The following is a 24532-nucleotide window of genomic DNA, read 5'->3' as shown; positions in this document are numbered from 1 at the left end:
ATCAGATACACTATGCTTCTGATGGCTTTTGCTTCTGAAGTTTTCTGTTAGACTAAATTACTGGAACACCCATGTAGCATTACTACAAGTTCTGATTACTTATTTCTTTGAGTTTCTTTCTTTCTTCCACATGTCCCCAGTCCAACATACACACACCTCCCTACAAAGGTGGGTCAGGATCCTGTGAGAGTTCAGATAATGTCCAGCTCTTCTTGCATATGTTCTCTAGGCCAACACCTGCTGCAGAGATACTACCAAGACCTCATAGCTGGCAAGCTGCTGTAATTCCACTCAATTGTAAGTTGAAAGGTCACTCCCTTAATGTACTATGTTTGTGGCTTTCACATCAAGGAGAGGAAGTTGCTATCACTGCTGGAGCTCTGTTTCATGAAATCCAGTGACAGTAAAGCCAGATGCTCTCCACTTTCGTAACTGTCTCAACTGTGTAGTACATCTTAGAAAAATAACTTCTAGGACCTGATGAAAGGATGAGACAACATCTGCATCAACAAGAGAACCTTCTAACTCAAAGCTATGACATTATGCAACGACCCTAAAGAACTGCTGTTCTCACTGATCTGTGATCCTCTTTTTGTATCAGAGATACCATGAAAAGAGAATTGCAGATAAAGAGGTTTTATTTCCTACTAAGTCCCACTATAGAAGAGCCTATAAGATCAAAAGAAGATGAAGAACTGAGCAGAGAGGGCTCTGATTGAAGAAAGAAAATGCAGTGAATAGAATCTACCAGGATCTTAAACAAAACTATTGATAAACAATGATGACCCTAAGTATTTAAATACAGTGTGACTACTACATAGTAGTGTGCTTCAGCACATTAAATTCTACAGAGAAATCAGAGTGTGAAAATAGATTCAAGGGATATAGCAATACATCATACAACTTTACTAAAGAATGTCAAGCCTTATTAAAAACTTTACTGGATTATAACTTTCTGTACACATCAGGAAAACATTTTTTTTTTCCTGGCTGTGTCAAAACCTAAAGAAAAGAAATACTTCAGATGCTTATTGAATTGGACTGATAGAAATGTAAGAATGTGAGTTAAGATCTACACAAGTACTAAGTGTATATTTATGGAACATTGTTTCCAGACCAGAATTTCCAAATATTGCCCACGACAGAAAAAGTGTTCTGCAGTCACTGACCTTATGATAAAATAGGAAAGCAGGCCGTATCTTTCTACTGTTCCACCTTACTTATTTCCAAAACTAGAGAAAATCCAGTTTTCTGTAACCTGAGCCTCAGGGCAGTCCATTTTGTCTGAATACACACTGTAGTTGCATGGAGGTAAGTCTGCACCACCATTAATTATCTGTGTGTGACCCAAACTCCACAGCAGGTCTGAACAGAACCAGGGGACCTGGCAGCAGATCAACACACATGGAAATGTACCAAAGAAAGAGTAAGGTCGCTTCACAAACCACTGTAAGATTAACCTAGAACTGTAAGAAGTAAAACCTCCATCTACTAGTCATTGTTTCGTTCCAGACACAGAGTTAACATAGGCAGAAGAGAACCCTTGTTCTTGAGAGCCACTGACATAGCAAGCGTAAGAAAACATTAATTATATTTTCTTCTAATGAAATTACAGATTAATCAAATGAAATTTCCTGATTTCAATGTTGAAATTGCATGTATACTGTTTTAAGCTTTTACTGCATTCCTAAGAAATAAGCCTTTGTGCTCATATGTGCAGTTTAAACAGCTGTATATAACGTAAAATGCAAACATTCAAGGGAAGTTCCAGCATATTAAGCTTAATCCTCATTTCTGTCTTGGGTGATAGATGCAGGAATTCCAACTAGGTTGATTTTATGAACCAGTTAAATGATTTGTATTCAGAGCAACATTAAAAATCCCCATGACAAAGTGTACTTGAACAAAAATACCCTGCTTGTGACACATCCTTTACAACTAATGTGTTTTCATTTTTCACATGTTGCATCTCATTTATTTTATTCAGGCACACACAGTTAAATCTACAAGATACGGTAAGCTTCCAATACCTTTGAAATAATAAATCATTTCTCACAGACATTTTCACCCACTGCAAAGCTGCTGCTCATTAATCAAACATTATCAGTATATATCACAGCCCAGTGCTAAACTGGAAAGGCACCTCATTCTGAGTTTTGACTTTTATTTGCTGGTTAGTCCCTGACCCTTATACTACTACATACTTATTAGAAATATGGAACCCTGTACTGTGTGGTAGATTTTACTACAAGGAATTTTAGAGTTTTATACCAGAAGAGGCATTTTTTTTCTCTGAGATCTGGAGGAAATAAAGTCAAGCTGCTCTTCAAATTGGCTACATAAATTCAGTTATATTGACTTCAATTTCTTTCTTTTTTTTTTTTTTTTTTTGACAAGTATGTAAAATGCTATCATGTAAGCAAACTGTTTCTGGTCTAGATCTTTTCATAATTGAAATGTTGAAAGAAATCTGTATTAGACATTATGCAAGATATGCTCCATTTTTTATAAATTATTAAAAATTCATTTCAGAAAACAACGAGTTAGACAATACATCTCTAACAGAATGATGCTGTGGGGGAAAACAAAAAATTGTGCAAAGTAAGAAGCTACCTGATAAAAAATTTCAAATTGCTTGTGATCATCCACAATTTGCCAGATTTGTGCCAATTTATCAAATTAGTGCTCTCTTTATCAAAAGAAGTTTAGACTAACTAATATATTATTTTAATTGCTGTGCATCTTTTTAAAAATCCTGGAAGATAAATGAAATTTGGAGGAATAGCACAAATTGCAAATAGCTAGGAATGGTTTGAAAGTTTGATTGGAAGTACACAGTGAAGCACCTTATTGTACTTCCAGTGCTGTCTCACCATTCCCATTTGACAACAAAGAATGAAGAACTGAGCCCACCAGAAGGCCAGTAGCTACAAGGAAACGTAAGGCCAACAGGCTGAGCCTAAGTCTCATGCTCAGTAGAGCACTAGATCTCATTGCTTCTCTCTGGTGATCCACTGCAGTGTATGATTTATATTTTTGTTATTAACCAAATAAAAAATTAAAGGCAACAAACGTGGCTTCCAGTTAAAAACCACCACCACTGCCTGCCACAGCTGCAATTCACTCAATTCTCCTTTAACTAAACATTTTGTTTGCATATTCTGTAGCTTTCTGAATGAACACTGAGCACCACACTTGTATCTATGATTATTCACTCTGCAAGGCTGATTAAACACATTCCGTTCTTGCAAGCATGGCAGGTCTGCAGAAGTGACTAAGCTACAATGTCTATTTTCTATGCTTCAATACAATAAAGGGCACATTCAGCACATGCAAAGACCCATATTTGCATCTGAAAAATAAGGAACCAACTTGCCAGTGTAGTGGGTGTATTAAGACTCACGTCCCTATGATTTAAAAAGTGCTAAGATTTCAACATTTCCTTTACTTAATTTTTTGGGGCTCTCCAGAAAAAGCTGTGCACAAAGAAGGCATGGCTGGTAACAATCAGGGGTGATTTCTTTAGATTCTATGTACTGGGGGAAGGAAATCAGTTTTTTAGTGTAAATTAACTCTAAGCTTTACTAGTAGCTATGAGAGCAACAGAACAAGCAGGAACTTTATGAGACTACTGCTGACACCACAGCTGAGCACCTCCTGCTTCCTGCACAGAACGGTCACTGTATCCCCCAGCCCTGCAAACTCCTTTCTGCTATCAGAGCTCAAACCCTGGACACAAGGAAACAAACCAGCAATTTAAAATTCTGTAATATGGAACATCAGCTGGATCTGTGGTGGTTGAGTCTTGAACTCAAGTTCATCACATTCATCCCTAGCATGTAATGCCATTGCTGTGCCTGAGGTTCTGAACTGAAGCCACAGAGGCAGCTGCTGGCACCAAGTGCCCATGCTGGAAGAGCTCTGCCAGCCCCCAGGGCCATCCTGAGCCACGCATGGGAATAGACACCTCACCTAGGGCAGGATGAAAACACAATAAGCAGCCTAAACCCTTTTCAGAACAGGCATCAAAATGCTTCATATTCTCAACTTTTCATTTTTCCTCATCTGCCAAGGATTTCTTCTACAGTACAGCTGCAGAACACCAAACTGAGGAGCTACAAGCAACATACACATGTAAACAGCTGTTCTTCGGTTGACCAAGTATGTAAACATTTCTTAAGAGTATTTTGCTTTGTTTTTAAAGCAATTCTTACTGAGCTCTTTAAATGTTAAGAAACCTTCTTCCAGATTAAAAATTTAGCTATCATTTTTCTTCTACAAAAGATTTGTATTAGTCCATAATAGGGGCATCAAGCCTGTGTTTGCCAGTGAATAGAAAAGCAATCATGCCTAAGTCACTTGTAAATTGAAATAATGAATTGCAATGCTTTACAATGACTAAATGCTATGCAATATACTAACTATAAGATTAGAATAACTGTTTCTGTTAGAAGACATGTTCTGTCCTCATAAAAATACAATAATTTGAGAAAAAGCAATAAATATTGTGTTATTGAGAAATGGTCTTTGATAGTGGCTAATGATGTCACCTAAATTTAAATAATAACCAGGCACTTAAATTTCACTACCTATTAAGTAGTTAGAATCTATTTAAAAATACACATTATATTCACGTAAACAACCATCATTAGTCAAAAAACAACAATGAATTATTTCTAACAAGAAAATCTTGCGAAACTGGCAGTGAGTTACTCTGTTTCCCATTACACTCATGAAATAGCCACAAACACAAATCCTTGACAGTTCTTAGAAATGTAGTAATGTACCAAAAATTCCCACTTTCTAAGTAACTGGTAATTTCAGCCACATGGCAGTATTACCATTAAAGATGAATTGACTGAAACATGTTGATCTCTAAATTCTCAATATTGATTTTTTCTTCCTATGAAACTAATTACCAAAGATCATTAGAGGGAGTGTTGATTTGTCTTACTAACTGTTGAAATGCATTTTCACTTTCTCTAATGGTTCATGTTCATCTTTCTACATTTTTAGTACAAATGAATGAACAATAGGCAAAGGATTCCTTGTGAATGAAAACACTGTCAAGGACAATGTGTAGAAAATATTTCCTTTGTTAGTTAAACACGTAATTTATATTAGCATTATCTGAACACTGAGTATTTAGTATGCTTATTTCTGTCTTCTAATCCTGTGAACATTTTATAAATACAGTTTACAGTAAATTTAACTATAAAATGTGCACAAAAAACTATGTGACTTACTCACAAGGGAAGTCAAATTTGGTCTCAAGGCTACAGAATGCCCCAGTGTGTTACCCAAACCCAGAGAAATGTTTACATACATTAAACTTGCTTTAAAAAGACTTGCCAGGTAACACTTACTACAATACTTATTTGTGCTATCCTATAATAAACAGTATTCATTATTTACATATGAATTTGCAGCATCTTTTAATTTCACAGTAAAACCAATGATGTGGCTGACATCTCTGAAAAGCATAGACTAGAAGAGCAAAGAACAATCCCTTTCCACTCAAAATTCAAGAGACAGCAAAAGATATACTTGCATAGTTTCATTTAAAATTATTTACTTCAATTAATACCTACAATTTTCTTCCCAGATATTTGTTACCATTAAAATTTTCCATCCCATTAAAACCGAAGTGATCACATACAATGCTGGCAGGTAATGGATGTTCTTTCCCATGATGGTAGAAGCTATTACATGGTAGCAACACTTAAATAGTATCGTGTAAGAAAATTACAAATACTACGGCTTTTAATGTCATGAGTTTGACGGACAGATGGATTCCCATTGGCCCCGGCTGACGTGAAGGAAGGCTACAGGTCACAGGATGCCCTGTGAATCCCACCCAGACAACAGAGTCACAAGAGAACATCACAAGTGAAGGATCATAAGGGGCCTCAAGCACATCAACGTGTCAGGAAATTGCCCTGAAACAATTTAACTACCTTAATTATACAAAATCGTTCCTGTACCAGAAAAGGCTTGCCTGGCAAGAAGAAGTGATAAAAACAGAAGCAGATGAGTGAAAAGAGTAAGATAATCAGCAGGTCAGATAGAAGCTGTGCGCCCTGCTCATGTCCAGCAGTGGATGCCTAGAAATCAGTTGCCCGTATCAGAGAAGTGGTAGAACAAGGTGGTTTCCCATGGCAGTTTCTAAAGGTATACCAACAAGCACTACCACAAATCCAAGTTTTGTCTTAACTTGTCATTTTCATCCAAAGAGCAAACATACTTCTTGTGAGTGGGCAGCGAAAGGAATGTGAATACAGAAAGACTATAGCTGAGACATAACGGTTACAGGAAAGCTGCTTAAAATCTTATTCTTTAACATCAAGAAGTGCTTGCCATTTTTTTCCACCAATTAAGCAAGTGGGACTGATACATTTCCTACTTCTGTAGGATCTTAAACATAAATGCAATGATCGCAGGATTTAGCTAGGCTAAGCAAAATGAAGGAAATTAAAGAATTTCTGAACCCATTGTTAAAATTTTGTATTATGTCACTTCTCACACAGTGCAAAGAAGAACAATGTTTCACGAGGTGTCTAGTGCCATTAAATTCGCATTGGACCAAATACACACTCCTTCCAAGGAAAGAAAGCTAATCATACTAAATGGGTATGTTTCAAGTGACATCTGGGCTGTATTTTGGTCATTAATTCTTTGTCTGGAAGCAAAAGCGGAAGTAAAAAAGATGGCAGCATAACTAATACTTCTATCATTTAGATGTACAAGTAACTGTATGGCTGAAATGGAATCAACTTTTGGAAACAACAAGTAAGCAAGCAGTTCTTCTCTTTATGTGTAAAGCAATGACAATTATAATATCAAGAATATAAAAATGCAGTACCTAACATCACTGTTTTCTTCAGCAGTTTCTTATGTATTTCTCAGATACAGAAATGCATAAAAATAGCTGCTTGGCTAAATTCCCCCAAACCACTAAATAATCTTAGAGTAATTAATCTTCCCATATAGTTAAAAAAATTAACTACTTGAAACAATATGTACAAAATTGATTTTGTCATTATATTTAGATGAGCATTTCTTCAGGGAAACAATCTGACATCTTAGAAGGAGACAGGAGAGAGTTTTGTAAAACGTGCAGCAGAGATTGTTATGCTAAGTAGTTTTTTTGGTAGGAAAGATAAGCAAATAAGAGCATGAAAATCTGTGGAATTTGCAAGTGAATAAATTAAGGATGCCCAAGGGTAGATTATTAGTATTTTTTGAAAGTTTCCTAAGATTATTAATAATAAATAAGCTGTTGTGTGCATCTGAGACCTAAAAGCTTTCAACTGTCTACTGCTTCTGATGTGTATTAGGAACGTTCCACCAATAACCAGAGCAGCAGTAAAGACCACAGAACTGGAAGAACAGATTACTACAAATGCCAGCAGTAGAAAAAGATGCCTCAAGCATAAAAATTCTTGGATGTATGTACATCGTTGGAGTCCAGGAAAGATGGTGCACTGGGAATAGAAGCATGTTCAAACATCTGTTATAAGCATGTAAGAACAGGTTCTTGCACAGATTTCCTTTCCTAATGTAACTATATTCGTTTTGTATTTTAATAATATTTTTAGAGCAAGAAGTTGCAGAAGATGAGAACAACATGAATATTGAGGAGAACGGCTTCTGCATTAGAAATGATTTATGGTGCAATTTGCTTACAATACTCTTTCCACAAGATGTGAACATTTTTAAGAATTATGGTATTACAGAAGACCGCAGGCATTCTCCAATCTGTGAGCCACGAGCTAAGGCTCTGTAGAAGGTGGACTACAAAGAACTCTTATACTTGACTGCACAGAATTGTGTGGACCTTTTTCCTTAGGACTTTGTTTCATACAGTTGTAGTTCAATGTGCAGCTTTGATCCTGTTCTCCACTCATCTGCAAATGCATATATCACTATCCTTCTCATGATCTTTATTAAAAAAAACTTTTAAAATTTCTTCAACTTATAGTTTATTCTCCTTACTGTATAGTAATATTAAAACATTTGGAATTGGGTTTGTCCAAATCCTGCCACCGCTATCTTTGCCACTATTGCTCTTCAAACTGTTCAAAGTACACTCTGCGACTACATGACACATCTTGATGACTTCATTCTTACATCAAATAACAAAGTCTCACCGCTTTTTGCAGCTAAATGGATTTGAATATTTGTTTTTATCACTACTTGAAAGGAGACTGTGCCAAGGCAGGGGTCAGTCTCTTCTCCCAGGTAACTAGCAACAGAATGAGAGGGAACTACCTCAAGTTGCACCAGGGTAGGTTCAGGTTGGATAGTAGGAAGAATTTCTTCCCCAAAGGAGTGTTCAGGCACTGGAACGGGCTTCCCAGGGAGGTGGTGGAGTCAGCATCCCTGGAGGCGTTTAAGGGAATGGTAAATGTAGTACTTCAGGACATGATTTAGTTGGCAGTATTGGAGGTAGGTGGATGGTTGGACTAGATCATCTTAGAGGTCTTTTCCAACCTTAATGATTCTATGAAAATGTAACTGTAAGAGTATACCCTGGTCCTGCAGCATATTTTATCTTTTACTGAACAAGGATACCAAAGCCTGTAGAGCCACTTTCTCACAATTTAAATGCTGAGTGACAAGCTCTGCTGTTGCAAGACAACGACCATACTGATCTACAAGTGACAGTAAAATCAAACCAGAAAATAAGTCACGTACACACTTACTTTGAGTATGTAGCTGATTGTGTTTCTAACAACCATCATTCTTTCCTGCACTACTTCCAACATATTATTTTTCTCCCCTGCTTATTGTATTTTATTTGGTCTTTGGGGTTTGGTTTTCTCACAGGAAAAACTGCATGACCTACAAAGCATCAAAATACTTCTGAAATTATAGAATAATCATCATAAACACAAAAAATAATATAACTGAAGATCCTAGAATGCCAAGACTGTGCAATTCTTTGTACTATGGATCCATCTTTAAACAATACGCATTATGTTTTATGTGACTTGCTACATTACTGCTTTGCAAAGAGGCCTAAAAGCATAATTTTGGGGGCCATCTTACGTGTTAAGAAACAGAAAACAATTTTGAAATACAAACAATCAAAAAAAAAATTCTGGACATAGTTACAAATGACCCTACTTCTAAACTTTACCCTTTGGTAAGTGTACCAAAGGGTACCCTTTGATAACTGAAAAAAATGATAAGAAGAGACTCAAACGTAAGGTAAAACAAAAACAGATAAACAAACAAAAATCCGTTCACAACCTGAAATGAGAACAATTTTGAATATATTTCTTCCATAAATGTCTGTGTTAGCCATGGGCTTATGGGCCCCATACACAGATTTCATGTTCTCCAAATTTAGTTTATGAATCAGGAATACGATGCACAATTTTTTCCTATAGCACAAGCAAAATGAACATCTGTTCACTTTTTGCCACGTAGGTTTATATCTGTGTGGGTGGGTGTGAACAGAGCTCTTGATGTGTAATATTCTTCCCATCTGCACACCAGGTGGCACTGCATAGTTAATCAGAAGATAATAACAGGCATGAGGAGATTACTTACTTTTTGGGGAAGAGACAGTAAATCAATCTCAGAGGTCTTTTTTTTGTTGTTATTAAAAACAAGGTACATCAATGCTTGGACTTTTAATTTCTTTTTTTTTTTTTTTTATGTGTGTGTGTGTGCGCGAGCGCGCAATTCCATTCCAATCAATGAAATCATCTGATTATATTATTGTTTGAATGCTATGTTAATTAACTATGAATGACTGCAATTATCACAAAGGTTCTTTCCACAAGGGATTTATTTATTTACAGCTTTAACCCTTGCAAGTAGGATATATGATTTAGGATACAACCAAGTAACAGTCTCTGCTTGAATTTAATCTATATGGTCATGAAAGCTACAATTCTGCAGCATTTAGTAAAATTTCTGAATATCCCAACAATAAAACTGACTCTGTAGCAATCCAAATTGACAAGATGGAGGAAAAAACAAGAAAGCCTCATTACTAGCTGCAAATTGCGCTATAGTGAAAAATTAATTAGAAAGTTAGGTAGGGATGCCTGTTTACTTGTAAGCCTACAGACAGACAGCTAGAGTGTCTAAGACACTTATAATTTTTTTAATATATTTTACAAAATTAAAAAAAATCTTTGAAGATGCAATTTTATCTCATCTCTATAAAAAGAGATATAAATGTTACATAAAATTTCTACATAATGACAAATGCTACAGAATATGTATGCAAGTTTGTGTATAAGTATGTAGAGAGTATGTTTATACTGATATTACTTATATGTATTTGTTTGAAAATTACATCAAACATTCTTCAAGATATTAAATGTTTTAGGTCACTCATTTTCATTCAATTAAATAACTGTGCAAAGATTGTCTCGTACTTTCTCTTTCACAAAGATTACACAAAATGCTTTGTGGAGTCTTAAAGGAGAACCACAGAAACCTGTTTTGCAAAGATATAACTGCACTTCAAGAAGGCTGAGTAGTAAAAACACAGTATTTCCACATTTGTTTCAACAGCCAAGTGAAAAAGCACACATGCAGATTTTTCTTTGGAAAATTTAAAAATATTTAACCCTGAAACTCAATCAAGAGATACAGTACCACAACGCATTCACACCACTCTGTTCTCTGAAATATACTTTGCTGCCTTGCTTTGCTGTCTCTGAGGACCATGTGCCCTCTTATCAAGTCCCTCAGCCCATCACTGATTTATCCTATTGCTTTCAGCATACCAATACTCACTTGCCCTCAGTCTTTATCGCCTTTACACAAGGTAGTAACTCATGTAAAAGTATTTTTTTTAAACAGCAAAATTTTCTAACTGATTTATCAGCTCAATCACAAATTCTTCAAAAAGATTTCTTATCTAAAGCTAGGCTGATTCAAGGTAGAGTATGCTGAGTGCAAATAATCAAATTTGGAAAAGAAAATGTCTATTTTCTATGCATAATTTTAGAGGTCAGCTTGAAAACTTTCGATGTTGAGATATTTAGTTTCTGTTTGTTAGTGTTTATGAATAACAGAAAAGCAAGAGACATAACAGGAAGATGAATTGAGTTTTAAAATGACAACTTAAGGACTTCGATTTAAGAATCTGATCTCACTCTTAGGTTATTGAATGGGAAACAAGATAATGTCTGCTGCCAGATGTTATTAAAATACACGTCTTTGTACAGGGGAAACTGAGAGGTCATGAAAGTAAATGATAGACAGGGAACATGCAATTAGCATATTGATCCTCTAGAAATAAACAGAAGTACATCATTAAAAAATAGTTGGGTGAAATAAAGCTTAGGTAAGGCAGAAAACACGAGATTGAAGGTAAGAACTTCAAAAAAAAAAAAAAAAAAAAAAGCAACAGATAATCCTGTAACTGAGGTATTTGCCGACTGTGTGCTCAGGTAACTATGTTACCAGTGTTGGCTCCCAGTGTGCTATTGCCCAGACTTGATCTCTTTCATTACTACTTATCCAGTTAACTATTAAAGCTTCTATTCACACCTAGTCATCTATTTTTGTAACCCCAAATTCCACATCAGTCTCTACCACCTTACATACACATAGCTACAGCCTATTTAGAAAGTTAAGATGGTGCAAAATCTGCAGAGGTAAGGTGTAACTCTCAAGCGGTGACACCAGAAGTTTGGTGGCATGCACTGGCCATCTGTTCCTCTTCAGGCCTAGTACATGGAATTTTTCTGAGCTTTGGACCTACATCCTGGAGAGAAACTTTCACCTCAAGATAAACACCACTGTAATCTCAGTGCCTTCATAACCAAGGGCATGAAGCTAAGCATCACTTTTTATTACTACTCGTTACAGTAATGCTATTAATGGGCATCCTTTAGGGAACTTCTTGGGAACCCTATGCTTTTCAAGTCTGACAAAGAGTAAATATATTGACTTCAGGACAGTTTTAATACCTTTCCAAATTGCATTAACAACAGAAAGAAGAAAACATTTCACAGGAAAGTAGGCTATAAAGTTTTAAACCATGCTAGTCACATGGCTCATATTTCATTAAAAAAATTATTGTTCTTTTTGTTTTTTTTTTCCTCTCCACATTAGTTTCCTTTATTTTCAATGCACACAACATATCTAGAGTTTTGGAGAGGCGCTTCTATTATTTTTATTATTGTTGTTGTTGTTTTTTCTGTCAGTGCAGAAACATAAGTATAGTGAATAATAGTGAAGTTGTTACATCTATTCCCACAGAAATCCTTTGCTATTCATTTATTCTCAGTATGGTCACTTGCCTCAGTCACCTCTACTTTTACACATCTATTCACTTTTTCCTCTCCTCCACTACTAGGAAAAACTGAAAACAACTACATTTATATATTTCATCAAGTTATACATTCACTCAGAACCAAATTTTCTATTTTATGTAAATAGTATCCTTTAATTATGTTACATTTAAGATTCAGGGAAATCCACAGTGGCATTGCCCTGAATGTACATTTTTCAGGGGGCAAAAAAAAACCAAAAAGGAATAGAATATGGACTTACTATGGAAAAACAACTGTTACTGGGAGTCTATAAATGCTCTATTGTTAATACATTTGATCCTAGAAATCCTTTGGTTGATCCTCCATCTTTCACTATCAGTATGCAAGATCACATTATTGGTCAATGTCATACAAAGCACTGTAAAAGAGAGATGACACACGTGGAGGTACAGGAAGGGACCAATTTTATCATGGATACAAGCTAGCTTCCCATAAAAAAACTTCATAGGAACACATAATTAGCATTTATACCTTCTGTTTCCTAATTATTCCAGTTAACATGTGGTTTACAGGAGAATTATACTTCAGGTAACTTCTCTTGTTTACTACAGCTCTTGCTCTGCCTCTTTGCTTAGTGTTTGCAAGCCACAATTTCTACATAAATCATTTCTCTTTAGAAATGTTTATTAGGATGGCTTTATTAAGAAAATAAACCCACATATGTAATACAGTCCGAATCTATGTGCAAAGTTCTCAGTGATCTATTTTGCTAACCTTTAAATCAAACAATTATTTTAAATGTCTGAGTCATAAATTATGGGTAAATCAGGCTGATATTCCAAAAATTATGGATAGATTCTCGGAAAGCAAACATTTATTCAATGATCTGTAATTGGTAAGATTTCAGAAAGCAGTTTAAAAGACAGATCAAAACAATAAGGAAGATATGCTGGTCCATTCCTTGTATACAATTATATTAAAACGTGACACAACAGAAACTCCTTCACATAGATCTCTAGCAATGTGAGGATTTAGGATTAAATAAACTACAACACTTTGTAATCACATGACAGAATAGACGTGCAAAGCTTATACCGCATACCCAGATGGTAAACAACAGTTGTCGCTGTACTAAGAATTACATCTCTGTAATCAATAATAGGAAGGAGGAACAGTTGGACAACTTGTTTCCTATTATGTTCACTTAGGCAACGTCTAGATCAATAAAGAGCATTAAGACTCATACCAACTGTAGACAATGCCTGCTCAGCATGCCTATCATATGGTAGCAATAGGTCCAGCTGTACTTCAAAATACTTGTAAATGGATAACAATTCTAATGTAACATTAAGAAGCAGCAATGATTCAAATAGCAGGCAGGTGTAGGACTTCTTAAGTGTACGAGAGAAGACAGACCTACAATACCAGTTTTAGTAAAACTCAAAGTCAGCTTGTTTTGTCAAACCATCCCATAATTACATTTTGCTACACTACAGCATATGTAGAAGATGCTACATGTTATATATAAATGAAAGAAAAAGCAATCAAGCATGGTATCACTGGCTTGCATATAGACTCAGTAGTTATTTGGGCACAGTACGTTGTTCACAGAAATTGAAAACTGAACTTGTATATCGCTTTTAAGCCAATAAAGCAGTTAACTACAAATAATTTTTCAGTTCTTTTTTTTTTTTGAAATATTTAGATTAAAAAAACCAAGGCATTCTACTAAATTCTTGACTTACAAATCTATCATACACATATGAAAATAAAAACAAAGTGCTGTATTAAAACTTAAACTTTAGCTTCTTAAAAAAATAAATAATTTGCAAAATACTGTGTTTTCTTAATATATCAGATTGAAGTAGTCTAACATCGTGTTATAAGTCCTAATTCATTCTTAGATATTCATTCAATTTAAAGATGACAATACAGGAAAATGAGTTGTTCTTACCTATTCCAATAAAGACTGCTTCATAGCCCTCTTCTTTCAAGGTACTGAGTGTCATTCCATCCACTGCAAGGCCTTTACTAAAGATTATCTGAAAGAGTTAAAATTACTTGCTTTTAATTTCATAATATGAAAATAATTTCTACCATGTCCTGCATATTGACATCTTGCAGAATCTTCCAGGGAACAATAAAGTAAATTGTTGGTTTGGGGTGGGTTTTTTTTTGTTTTTGTTTTGTTTTGTTTTGTTTTGTTTTGTTTTGTTGTTTGTTTGGTTTTAGTCCTAGGCCAGCCTTAAAAGAACAGTTCAGCTCTGATTTAAGCAAGTGACCCAAACTAGATCTGGGTAAAATGGGTAAAATGTGACTTTAATCACCCTCATACGCAGCCAACATAAGCTAGCTTGGTTTGTACTGTAAGCTAAAACAGATAACAAAACAATCTAACAAAATCTGCTCATGGAATACAATACAGAGGAAAAGCTGAAAATGGCAGTTTTCTACTGTGAGTAAAAAACCGTATTTGGTGTAGACTACAAAAGATAATATTTCTGAGTGGAAATCAGAATTCAAGAAACATGATGTCAAAGCAGGAACCCAGTTTAGGGAACATGTGTGCTAAGTGGAACAATCACCCGGCACAGCAACCAAAAAACCCAAGCGATTTAAGTTATTGCAAAAACAACAGTGAAACTATGAGTTGCTTACAGAAAAATAAAGGAAATAAGAGGCACAACTATTCCGTGTTAACAAGGGTCCTGAACAGAAAAACAAGCTATGTTTTCCCACAAAATATCAGGCACTTGGCCTTTGTGCAGAATTCAGCATCAGGCATTTCTTTGTGCTGTGCCCTCAAAGCTCACAGCCTGAATTTTGCTCTGAGACCACTAGCTAGAACACTTTTATGCCAAGCAAACACCTAGCAAAGTCAATGGTGTTTTTGTGGAGTCAGGCTTGAAAAAGTGGGCCAGAGATGGGAAAGTCTGAAGAACATTCTGTGGAGACTGCAGCAAGCCTACTTACTTACTTACTAGTAATGATGCAGGCTATTCTGTGCAGTAAGCAAACACAGAATTTAAAAACTATGAATGAAATTCAGTTTGGATTTGAATTTGCAATTGTTTAATTCTAATTTAGCAAACAGCAATACCTAGACTTCAGTCACTGACATTCATTCATTGAAAGAAGACCCGGTAATAAAAACATACATATAATCTATAATGTTCTGGTTCAACTAATACTTCCAGAAACAAATGCCAAAAAAAATAACTGCACAGTAACATTCCACCTGCTATGTGCCTTGAACAGCCACTGCACAGGTGGTTGAGGGTCTACAGCTGTTTTGAGAGTGAAGGGGAGGAGTGTTCGCTGCATGTACAGCACGACAACTACAGCAGTCTCCCGTTGGAGGTCATGCAACTGGAGATTCACACACCTTTTGCACATTTCTGTCAAAGCCAGGGCTTCTGAGTACGTGTGATTCCTCTTCTGATAATCTGTACTTCTTGACATGGCTATGTGTCCTTATCTCCCAACTTCAGACTCTGAACTTGAATGCTTCCCCCAAATTTCTGATACATCACTTATGCATTCTCTTTATCAAAATGCCAAGATCCATTGTATAAGAACTGTGCTTTGTGATTTTCTGAGTTCAGTCATCACATCATTGTACATCCTGTTTGATGTTGAATCTACCTATATTTCATTTAGTGTACCCTCAAAAATGTGCTTTTCTCATAGCTGAAAAATAACAGATATAAAACACAGCGCAGAATACCTAAAACACAGACTCTTTTTTTTCTTTTGTAGACTTAGTATAATTTCTATCAGAACTCAAAAAGCCAGGTACAGTTGTAATCCTTTCAAGAATACAGGCTACAAGCTCACTGGCAACAAAATGCATTCCGTAAATTGTCATTACATTTTTTTTTATCCTATTGTGTACATATGTTATGAAAATCTAATGAAGGAATTAAAATAGCAATATTGTTTTATGTAGGGATTCATAATACTCCTAGGGCCTAGCTCTGTAATCCTTATTCACCTGACTAATTCTTACTAATTTCAGTAGAATTACTTGAATAAACAGCACTGCTAAGCATTTAGACAATACAGCACTTTCATTTGAAATGCTTTAAATAAACACCAGAAAATATTTCCAGCTTGTAGAGGTATAAAACTAAAATACTTAACCAGTTTGCAAAAGGGTCAATTGCAAACCAGTGGCAGAGCTTGGAAGTAAATTTCTACTGAGATTTTCTGCTGCATCTCAAAACAACAAAGGACTTGCACAGCAGGATGACACGATGGCTCACTTTCTGGAGACTGTCGTAAAAGAGCAACCCTGGGAAACAGAGTTTTGCAGAGGCTTCCCAGGAAACTACACCCAGCAACTTGGTTTAAAATAACCTCACTGCTTTGGTTTTTACAGCATCTAACAACATGTCCAGTCTGTCAGTCTTTAAAGACCGCTTCGTAACCCAGGAAGAGTGAGAAAATGGATCTGTAGCATTTCAGGCTTTCCCTTACACCTAACCTGGGCAGGGTGAGTTTCTCACTTGGGTTTTGCAGCAACAGTTTTTACAATATGAACAGCTTTTACAGTATGAAGATTTCTACAATATTTTCTTGCTTGACTGATTTATCATGCTAAAAATGTTATTACCCCTCCTGCTACTTTAAAATTTGTTCCAGTGATGCATTCTACGCTCATAACTTCTATTAAAATGAGCAGCCCTCATACGTACGGAAGTTTCAGCTCAAACCCTATATTAACAATAAAGTAACATTCCCATTATTTATAAATAATACACATTTAACAGAATAATGTGTAGCAATTCCTTTCCAAGAAGTTGAATGACTGCTATGGTTTATCATAAATGATCATGTTAACAATTTTATAATAAAATGCATCAAATTAATAAAGTAACTCAGATACAAGACTGTATTATAAGCCACTAAGAAAAATCTCGGGAAGAGGGAAAAAGAGAACAGAGAAGTATTAAGTACGAATGTTTTAAGTAGTGCCAAACTTGCCTGAAAAAAACTCGATTAAAAAAATCAAATCATTGCAATAGCTACATTGAACCCCTAAAGCAATTTAGGAATTTGTTTCTTACAGACAATTAATCACATGCAGGCATGTCAGATGAGAACTATTGATTGCCCTTTTCTAAACTAGTGGCATTCAGACAGGAGACAGACAAATGCCCTGAGCAAGAGGAAGCATCTTCCTGCCTCTGTCTAGTGCAGCTTTTAATTGTTCTTTACTAATGTGCATGACATTTTGCTGTTAATCTTTGGCAGACTCCTTGTTCTTTTTTTTCCTTTGAGCTATACATAGGCAGGATATATTTTTCATTACCTTCACTCCAAGATCCTTCATAAGCTCAGCTTCAAAATTCACTACATCATATGGCAATCTGAACTGAGGGATTTCAGATGCGCTGAAATAAACAAACAAAGCTTGTGATACAATTCCAGCTATAAGGAAGAAAGGTGTTTGTTTGTTTTTTTTTTATTGTTAAAAAAATATTTCTACTTTAGTTAATTCTGAGGTATTTGAATGGAAATGTTTTTGAGTCTTGGCTTTTTTAAATTGTTAGAGTGACAAAATAGCACTATTCACATAATACTAAAAATCCAGATCAGAAAGGCAGTACCTCAAGGCCAATCCTGCACACATTTGTAGATTATCACTTAATGGATGTTGAGCTCTAGTACAAAACAGTTTCTGCTCCACTCCTTTGTTCACCAGTCATATTTTACAGTAAATAAACTTACATCACCTTTTTAAGACAAGGTCTCATACCTAGAAAAGCAAGGCTATCTTCTAGTAACCATTCAGTAAGCTATGCAAAAAGAATCAAATTTTCCCCACCTAAAGAAGTGATATGTTATTTTGAGCAATGGTATTTAAAACAGTATCCTCCTCCAATTCTACTTCATAACATCTTTATGATCTTTCAGGATGTACAAGTCAGTAATTTTCTATCAGCTCTTAGCCTCATGTCTGTTTTTTTTATTTAACTTCTATTATTAGCTGGCTTTTCTCCTCTTGATTAAGATTAGGAGTGACTTCAAGTTCCCAGCACCACAGGTCTCCAGTAATGAAAAACTGTACCAGCACAGAATCCAACTTTATATCCGTTGGTACAGATATTTATGTCCAATGAAGTGACACCTAAGTGTGCGCCAGTTCTCTCTTATGAGGCAAATTACAGGTAAACATGCTGAAGCCTTATTTTAGATAATTTTGCTCGATGGAGATAGAAAGACTGAACGTGTAGAATAGTGAAGTTTTCTCCCCCAATATTTCAGTGCTTTGATTTAATCTGATGTCAAATTAATGGATCAATAATTCCCATAACAAAGCATGGGTACAAGAGACAGATTTTAGTTTTATTTTTTTATCTTGCTAGTGACAACCCCACCTTTATGATCCAACACTGACGGGCCAGGATTTATTTAGTAAGTTTCATCAACTTTAATTATATTGATAATAAATTGGTGTTCCTTTTCAGTGTTTCTAATGCTGACAACCTTGCATCTTTTCTGGTTAGTGCGCAAAGAAAAATGCTCTAAATTTCAAATATAATGGATATGTAATGACAATGCAACTTTGATAGGTCATGCTGAGCAAAAAGCTTTCTGAGGAGGAAAATAATGTATCAGTACGATACAATAGAGATTCAATTAAAAAATCTAATGAAAAAAGGAAACTTGTATTTTATCAAGTTGTCTGTGTTTTTGTCGAAGGCCTATCATATCTCTAACTCTTAAAAGAACTTAAAACAGATATGGCTGTGTTATGTCACTGTCACAATTTGTAAATGTTTTTTTGTTCTTACTAAAAATTTAGTTACAGTTTCATTCTATGGAATATACATTCATATATGCCTGTCCTGGCTTCAACTGGGAGTTGATTTTCTTTTTTTTCTTCATAATGTCTGGTGTCATTTAGCTGCTTGCCAAGTTAAACAACAACAACGTCCACAGAAATATGCCTATACGCATATATGCAAATATATGTCATTCTGTGGGGACAGATGCATGCACATTTACCACAAAAATAAACATCTTATGAAAGTCAACTTGAGATAAAGATACAGGAGGGGTGGAGAACAGCAATCTGGATGGGAGCATAGTCCCATGAATTCATCTTTTCTGCAATTTCACCTAAGTTAAAGAACTTGGACAGTTACTTGGTATTTCCCACAGATCACAAATTACTTTTGCCTTAAGGACATCATCCTAGTCTAGTAAAAGAAATATTTTGTTATGTCGCAAACCAGCGGCCTAACTAGGAGGACGAGTAGTGAAGTTTGGTCACTGTCTCTAAGCAAGAGTATGATCTGTTCACATCTTCTCTAAAACAAACTTTACACGAGTGATGAAATGTAAGAAAATCTGCCTGTGAATGTGAAAATCTCTGACATACTCAAGCAGCCACAGAGTTATGCCAGGCTTAGATATGACAACACCAAAATTGAAGTCACTAAACAACTTTCCATTATTTAAATATTACTAAAGCTAACTATAATCTAACACATACATACATGAAGGCACTTCCTAGTTAAAAACACTTGAAAAGGCAGAACAAATTTTGAAAGGACCAAGCACTGTCTTTCCCTAATAAGCTGATTCCAAATACAAAATTAATTTGGTCTTGTTGGCCATTTGCAATTTACAAAGCCTTGAAAATACACCCATCATTAACCTAAGCTTCTTAAAAGATGTACTGCAAAGATATATATCTCCAATAATGGATGATTGCTGCCACAGGCCAGCCTCCTTTCTGTTCCAATATTAAAATCAGGATGAGAAGAACTGATGACTTCCTCAACTAAGCTGTAAAACTTTCCACAATGAATGGAAGTAAAATTTGATCGTGACTGCTACATGTTCTCAAAATTAAGAAAGACAAAGCAAAATACACTGCTTGACCATAAAGGCAATAAAAGAACAAAAAAAATTGGTGCAAGGCTTTTTTCAACATAACAAAAAATAAAGATCGATTTTAAACTCAAAACACAAAGAACTGATGAAAATTAAGATAACATTGCTTCAAATATGAAAGTGGCAGGGAATTGCAGAAAGTACTACATTCTCTCATCCAATACAAGCCTAACTTGTCAACAAGATGCATTTTTAAAAACAGCTCCTTATTCACTATCACTTTTCAGCAACAAAACTGATCTTAAATCCAGTATTTATGAAAATATTATGTGCTACTGAACAGGTGAATGGGTATTTCATGTACTAAATATGAAATCCTTCTATGGCAACTAGTTCAAGTGAAAGAGCTTCACACAGGTAAATGCCTATGCATTAAAGCCTCAATAATTACATAGCATACTTTTGAGCCTCACTGTGAAAAAAGTAAGTAATCAGTTCAGCTTCTCCAGCATTGATTCTCTATCTTCCAGAGCTCTGAATAAGTATTTGACATTATGACATTATGTATCAAATTCATTAACAGTGTCAACTCTATTGATTTCAGTAATGCTGCAGTGAGAGAAATGTGAATGCATCGCCCTACTTTCTCTTTGCTACTTTTACTTGTTATTTTGTAAACACTTAAAGTGGCTCCATCCTCAAGGCATAAAATTTCATTTTGATTTTGAATTCTTTTCTCAGTGGTTTCCGAAATACTTACTCTTTTACTTAGGAATTCCAACGAGCTTGTAAGATATGACTTCAAACACTGTTAAAGTGGTAAAAATTCACCTTCTACTACAGAGAACATGATGCTGAACCGGAAACATGCAGATATCGGCCAAGTGTTTACCATATAGGCAAAATGCAAAGGTGCCTGCCTTTGTGTTCTTTACAGTTTTTTGAAGGTTGAGAATTGCAGGGGGTTGATTTCACTCATCTGCATTTTGAACAACAACTAATTATTTCACTATGTAGAGCTACAAGTACTTGTTCTCAATGCTTTTTTAATTTAATTTTTTTTTTTTTACCTTAAGCCACCAACATACTCCTGCTTTTCAAATATGGTGATGTTTGAATAGCCCAGTCGAGCCAAAAAGGAAGCACAACTTAAACTTGCAGGTCCTGCACCAAGAAGTGCTATCTTCACATGATAAGCTTCAGGCATATCTTCTGGAGGAGGTAAGGAAGGATTTCTGATCTGAGGAATGTTCATGGCTTTGAACACCTGAAAAGCAATACATTGAATGGGTTACATACATACTTTATATTCCCTCTTAAAATCTTGAGCAACATGGTGGAAGTTTCTGCTAGTACTGTCACACCTTTGACATATTATTTCAGAACGCTTCATAAAACATAATCAAGATTCTCAATTGACCATGTGTGCATTTGTGAGAAATGCTATAGAAACAGAGTTTTGTACTTCTATGGTTCTTTTTGTCTCAAAACTGTCTGAAGTCTGCTCTTTCACTACCTTAAACTTTAAAGAGAAGATGGGACAAGACTGACAGCAACAACAGAATAGTAACACAAACTCAACCAGATGGCAAAGAACCTCTAGAATGTCAAAAATTTCCTTCCAAAAGATTTTCAGACTACTCTCTTAACTACTAAGAGCATGTTTTTTGAATAATGCAAAGGATTGCCCTGCTACTGAAGGGGCTCTACTTCTTCCAGATATATCTTCAGTGATACTGCAAAATTACTTATGGTTTGACAGATTAGAGGTGATGGGCAACCAGCACATCACCAGGTGACTCTGAACTTCTATTAAAAAATGCCTCTTGTCTTCAGCATTATATTTTCACAGCTAACCCTACTGTAGATCTGTCCTCCTACATAAATCTGACATTTCAAATTAATTGACCCTCTAATTCTGATATCCTACACTTTATAACCAAGTGTCCAATGGTTGTAAGCATACGTGAAAGTTCGGCTGCTCCCTCTATTCCTCAATTCTTCAACAGTTAAATGGAGATTATCTGCTCCATTCTATCTTGACTGCTAAAAGTACTTGGGAACAGTCTCTGACAACTATGCTCAGCACAAAATTCTTACTGCAACGTCACACATTTTATTTCAGATTTGTACTAAATCAGTTCTTTACACAGTCATAAAGGTAAGAGGATAAGGCAGGGGTATTCTGGCTAGATTTCACTGTTCTCTGCATGTACATGCATCAGCAGAGAAGGAATTGCGTCTCTGTCTTGAATAATTTGTAAAAAGTAAAGGAAAGACTCATGGCCCTTATAGGCTACTAAAGATCAGGAGCATGGAAGAGTACAGTTATGTCATCATTTTATTTTAGATATCAGTGAAAAAATACAGATCCCAAAGAGTATATATTTGTAGCAGAAGCACATTATTATACAGAAAGGATACAAGAGTTCATTTCATTGGGATTTTGAGTCCTGTCACAAACACTTCAGTGCTGCCTTTGGATACTACCAGACTTTTTCCCATCTACTTCAACACAGGACTGCATTGTAAAAGCACTAACTAGCCGTTTAAAATATATACATTTTTATTTGTCTTATTAAATAGCTTAAATATGATATTCATTAAGTTTACCTAGGTGTCTTTTTTTTCTTTTCTTAAAACAGTAGAAGCAGGTTTTTCAAGTTAAACATTGGCAATTCCTCTCATTAATAGAATTTTTCATTTATGTTTTGAATCAATGTTCATTTTCTTCATGTGCACTTGAGCACTCATGCTAGGTAAACCAATCATTAGTTTCTTCCCCCCCTAAAATTTCTGTGTCAAATTCCACCAGTCTTAGTAAATTGACATAGCATTTTAACAAACTGCAAGAAGCAAGAGACAGATAATTGTGTTAAAAAAAGAATCATTTGAACCTGACAATTCATACAATATAGGAAAGTTTAATGTGGTTATTAATGGAATTACCAGGCTGAAAAGCTTATATTGTACTGTGAAACCAGACAGCGATAACAAAAAAGCAATAGGATATTTATAAAACGTCTGCTTTGTTACGTTCACATAGGAGAGGCTTGAATGATACCAAATTTCCATTAAAGTCTCATGCAGTTGTTTTAGAAGGCTACTCAGTGATGCAAATCATATAACTTGCATATTTAACGTCTGCATTGAACACTATGAATATGCACATGCTTAATAAATTTAGTACTGAATTTGCTTAGTTGATAACATTATTTTTATATTTATCATTGAATAGTCATACCTATTAACTAAACATTACACTAAGGCCCAGTAGTGGGCCTTATAGTGTTAGGCTCCAGACCCAAGCACTCACGTAGGAAATGCTAGTAGTTCAGGATGAATGGTCAACTTTAATTCTGTCTATTTGTGAATAGGTTGAAACTGTCTTCATGCAGCAGAGCCAGCTTGTGTGGCAGTATCTTGCCATCTGGAATTCAGTGGCAGTTTTGCATATTAAGGCTGGCAGTGTAACTGTGTGAAAATAGCAAACTGCTTCAGTGCATTTCAAAAGATTTTTACTCACCTCATGGTGAAGTTTCACTACACTGTAATTCATCTAATTAAATATCACTGAATTCTTCTGCACAGTCCTTTGGTGTACAGAGATAACTGTCTTACTAGTAGTGTTCAATACCACATCACATGCAATTGCCATCTCCAGTTTTTTTCTCCTATGGTCAGTAAAGTTTAATCCTTTTCCCTTGCTTGTCCAACTTCCTCTCAAAAAAGTGATTTCATTTTTGTTTGAAGTTTATATATATATATATATATATTTCTTTGCAATCAAATCACTCAAAAATGAGGCTACATAATGAATTTTAAAGCTCAGCCTTTCAGCGGGAAGACCCAGACATCAACCCCTTTCCTTCTGGTTCTCTCACACAAACAGAACAGATTAACAGAATGCTGTAGAAAAGTTTATGTAACTTGCCCAGGCATCAGCAAGCCTTCCATGCAGGGCCTAAGAAATCAAAACTCCTCAGATTCATCCCTGAACTATTGCAGAAAGCTACATGTTCCCCATCAAAACAATTATAGATTACAATTTGATTTACAATAGGAAATAAAGATATGCTACAACAGAAGCTAATACCAGGAAATAGAGCTGTCTTTCTGTCTGTCCTGCTGCCTCAGCTCTGTAGAGCAGTCCTCCTTATCTGGGGCTTCACACCCACCTCTGCAGGCAGCGCTGAGGGGCCAGTGGCCATGTCAGGGACCACAGCACCCTGGATGCAAGATGGCGGCAGCCCAGAGCTGGCCAGCGGCTGGAGCTGGGGCTCCAGGAGAGCCACCACCTCCTGTCATTTACATTTAGACTGACCAAAGATTTCAGTGTGAAACTAAGAGTGACCCTAAGCCCTCTGGTGCAGCACACCCTGCCAGGGCCCTCTCTCTGGGCAGCCGCTGCCTCCTCAGCTGCAGTGGGTGAGGGG

General features: G+C 35.8%; 1 protein-coding gene across 11 annotated transcripts in view; it reads right to left on the bottom strand.

The window, feature by feature from the left end:
• Positions 1-24532, bottom strand: part of DPYD (dihydropyrimidine dehydrogenase) — a 333346-nt gene that overhangs the window by 201414 nt on the left and 107400 nt on the right. For all 11 annotated transcript variants that reach the window (XM_021404735.1, XM_021404734.1, XM_021404738.1 and 8 more), the window contains 3 exons: positions 21167-21363; positions 17563-17644; positions 14203-14290 (listed from right to left, as the gene is read on the bottom strand). In XM_021404735.1, the coding sequence (XP_021260410.1) occupies positions 14203-14290; positions 17563-17644; positions 21167-21363 (367 nt within the window). The remainder of the gene's footprint in view (positions 1-14202; positions 14291-17562; positions 17645-21166; positions 21364-24532) is intronic.

The sequence above is a fragment of the Numida meleagris genome, chromosome 7 (genome assembly GCF_002078875.1).
Source record: "Numida meleagris isolate 19003 breed g44 Domestic line chromosome 7, NumMel1.0, whole genome shotgun sequence".
In the NCBI taxonomy this organism is placed as follows: domain Eukaryota; kingdom Metazoa; phylum Chordata; class Aves; order Galliformes; family Numididae; genus Numida; species Numida meleagris.
The sequence above is the reverse complement of the archived record's forward strand: the minus strand, read 5'-3'. Positions and strand labels throughout refer to the sequence as shown.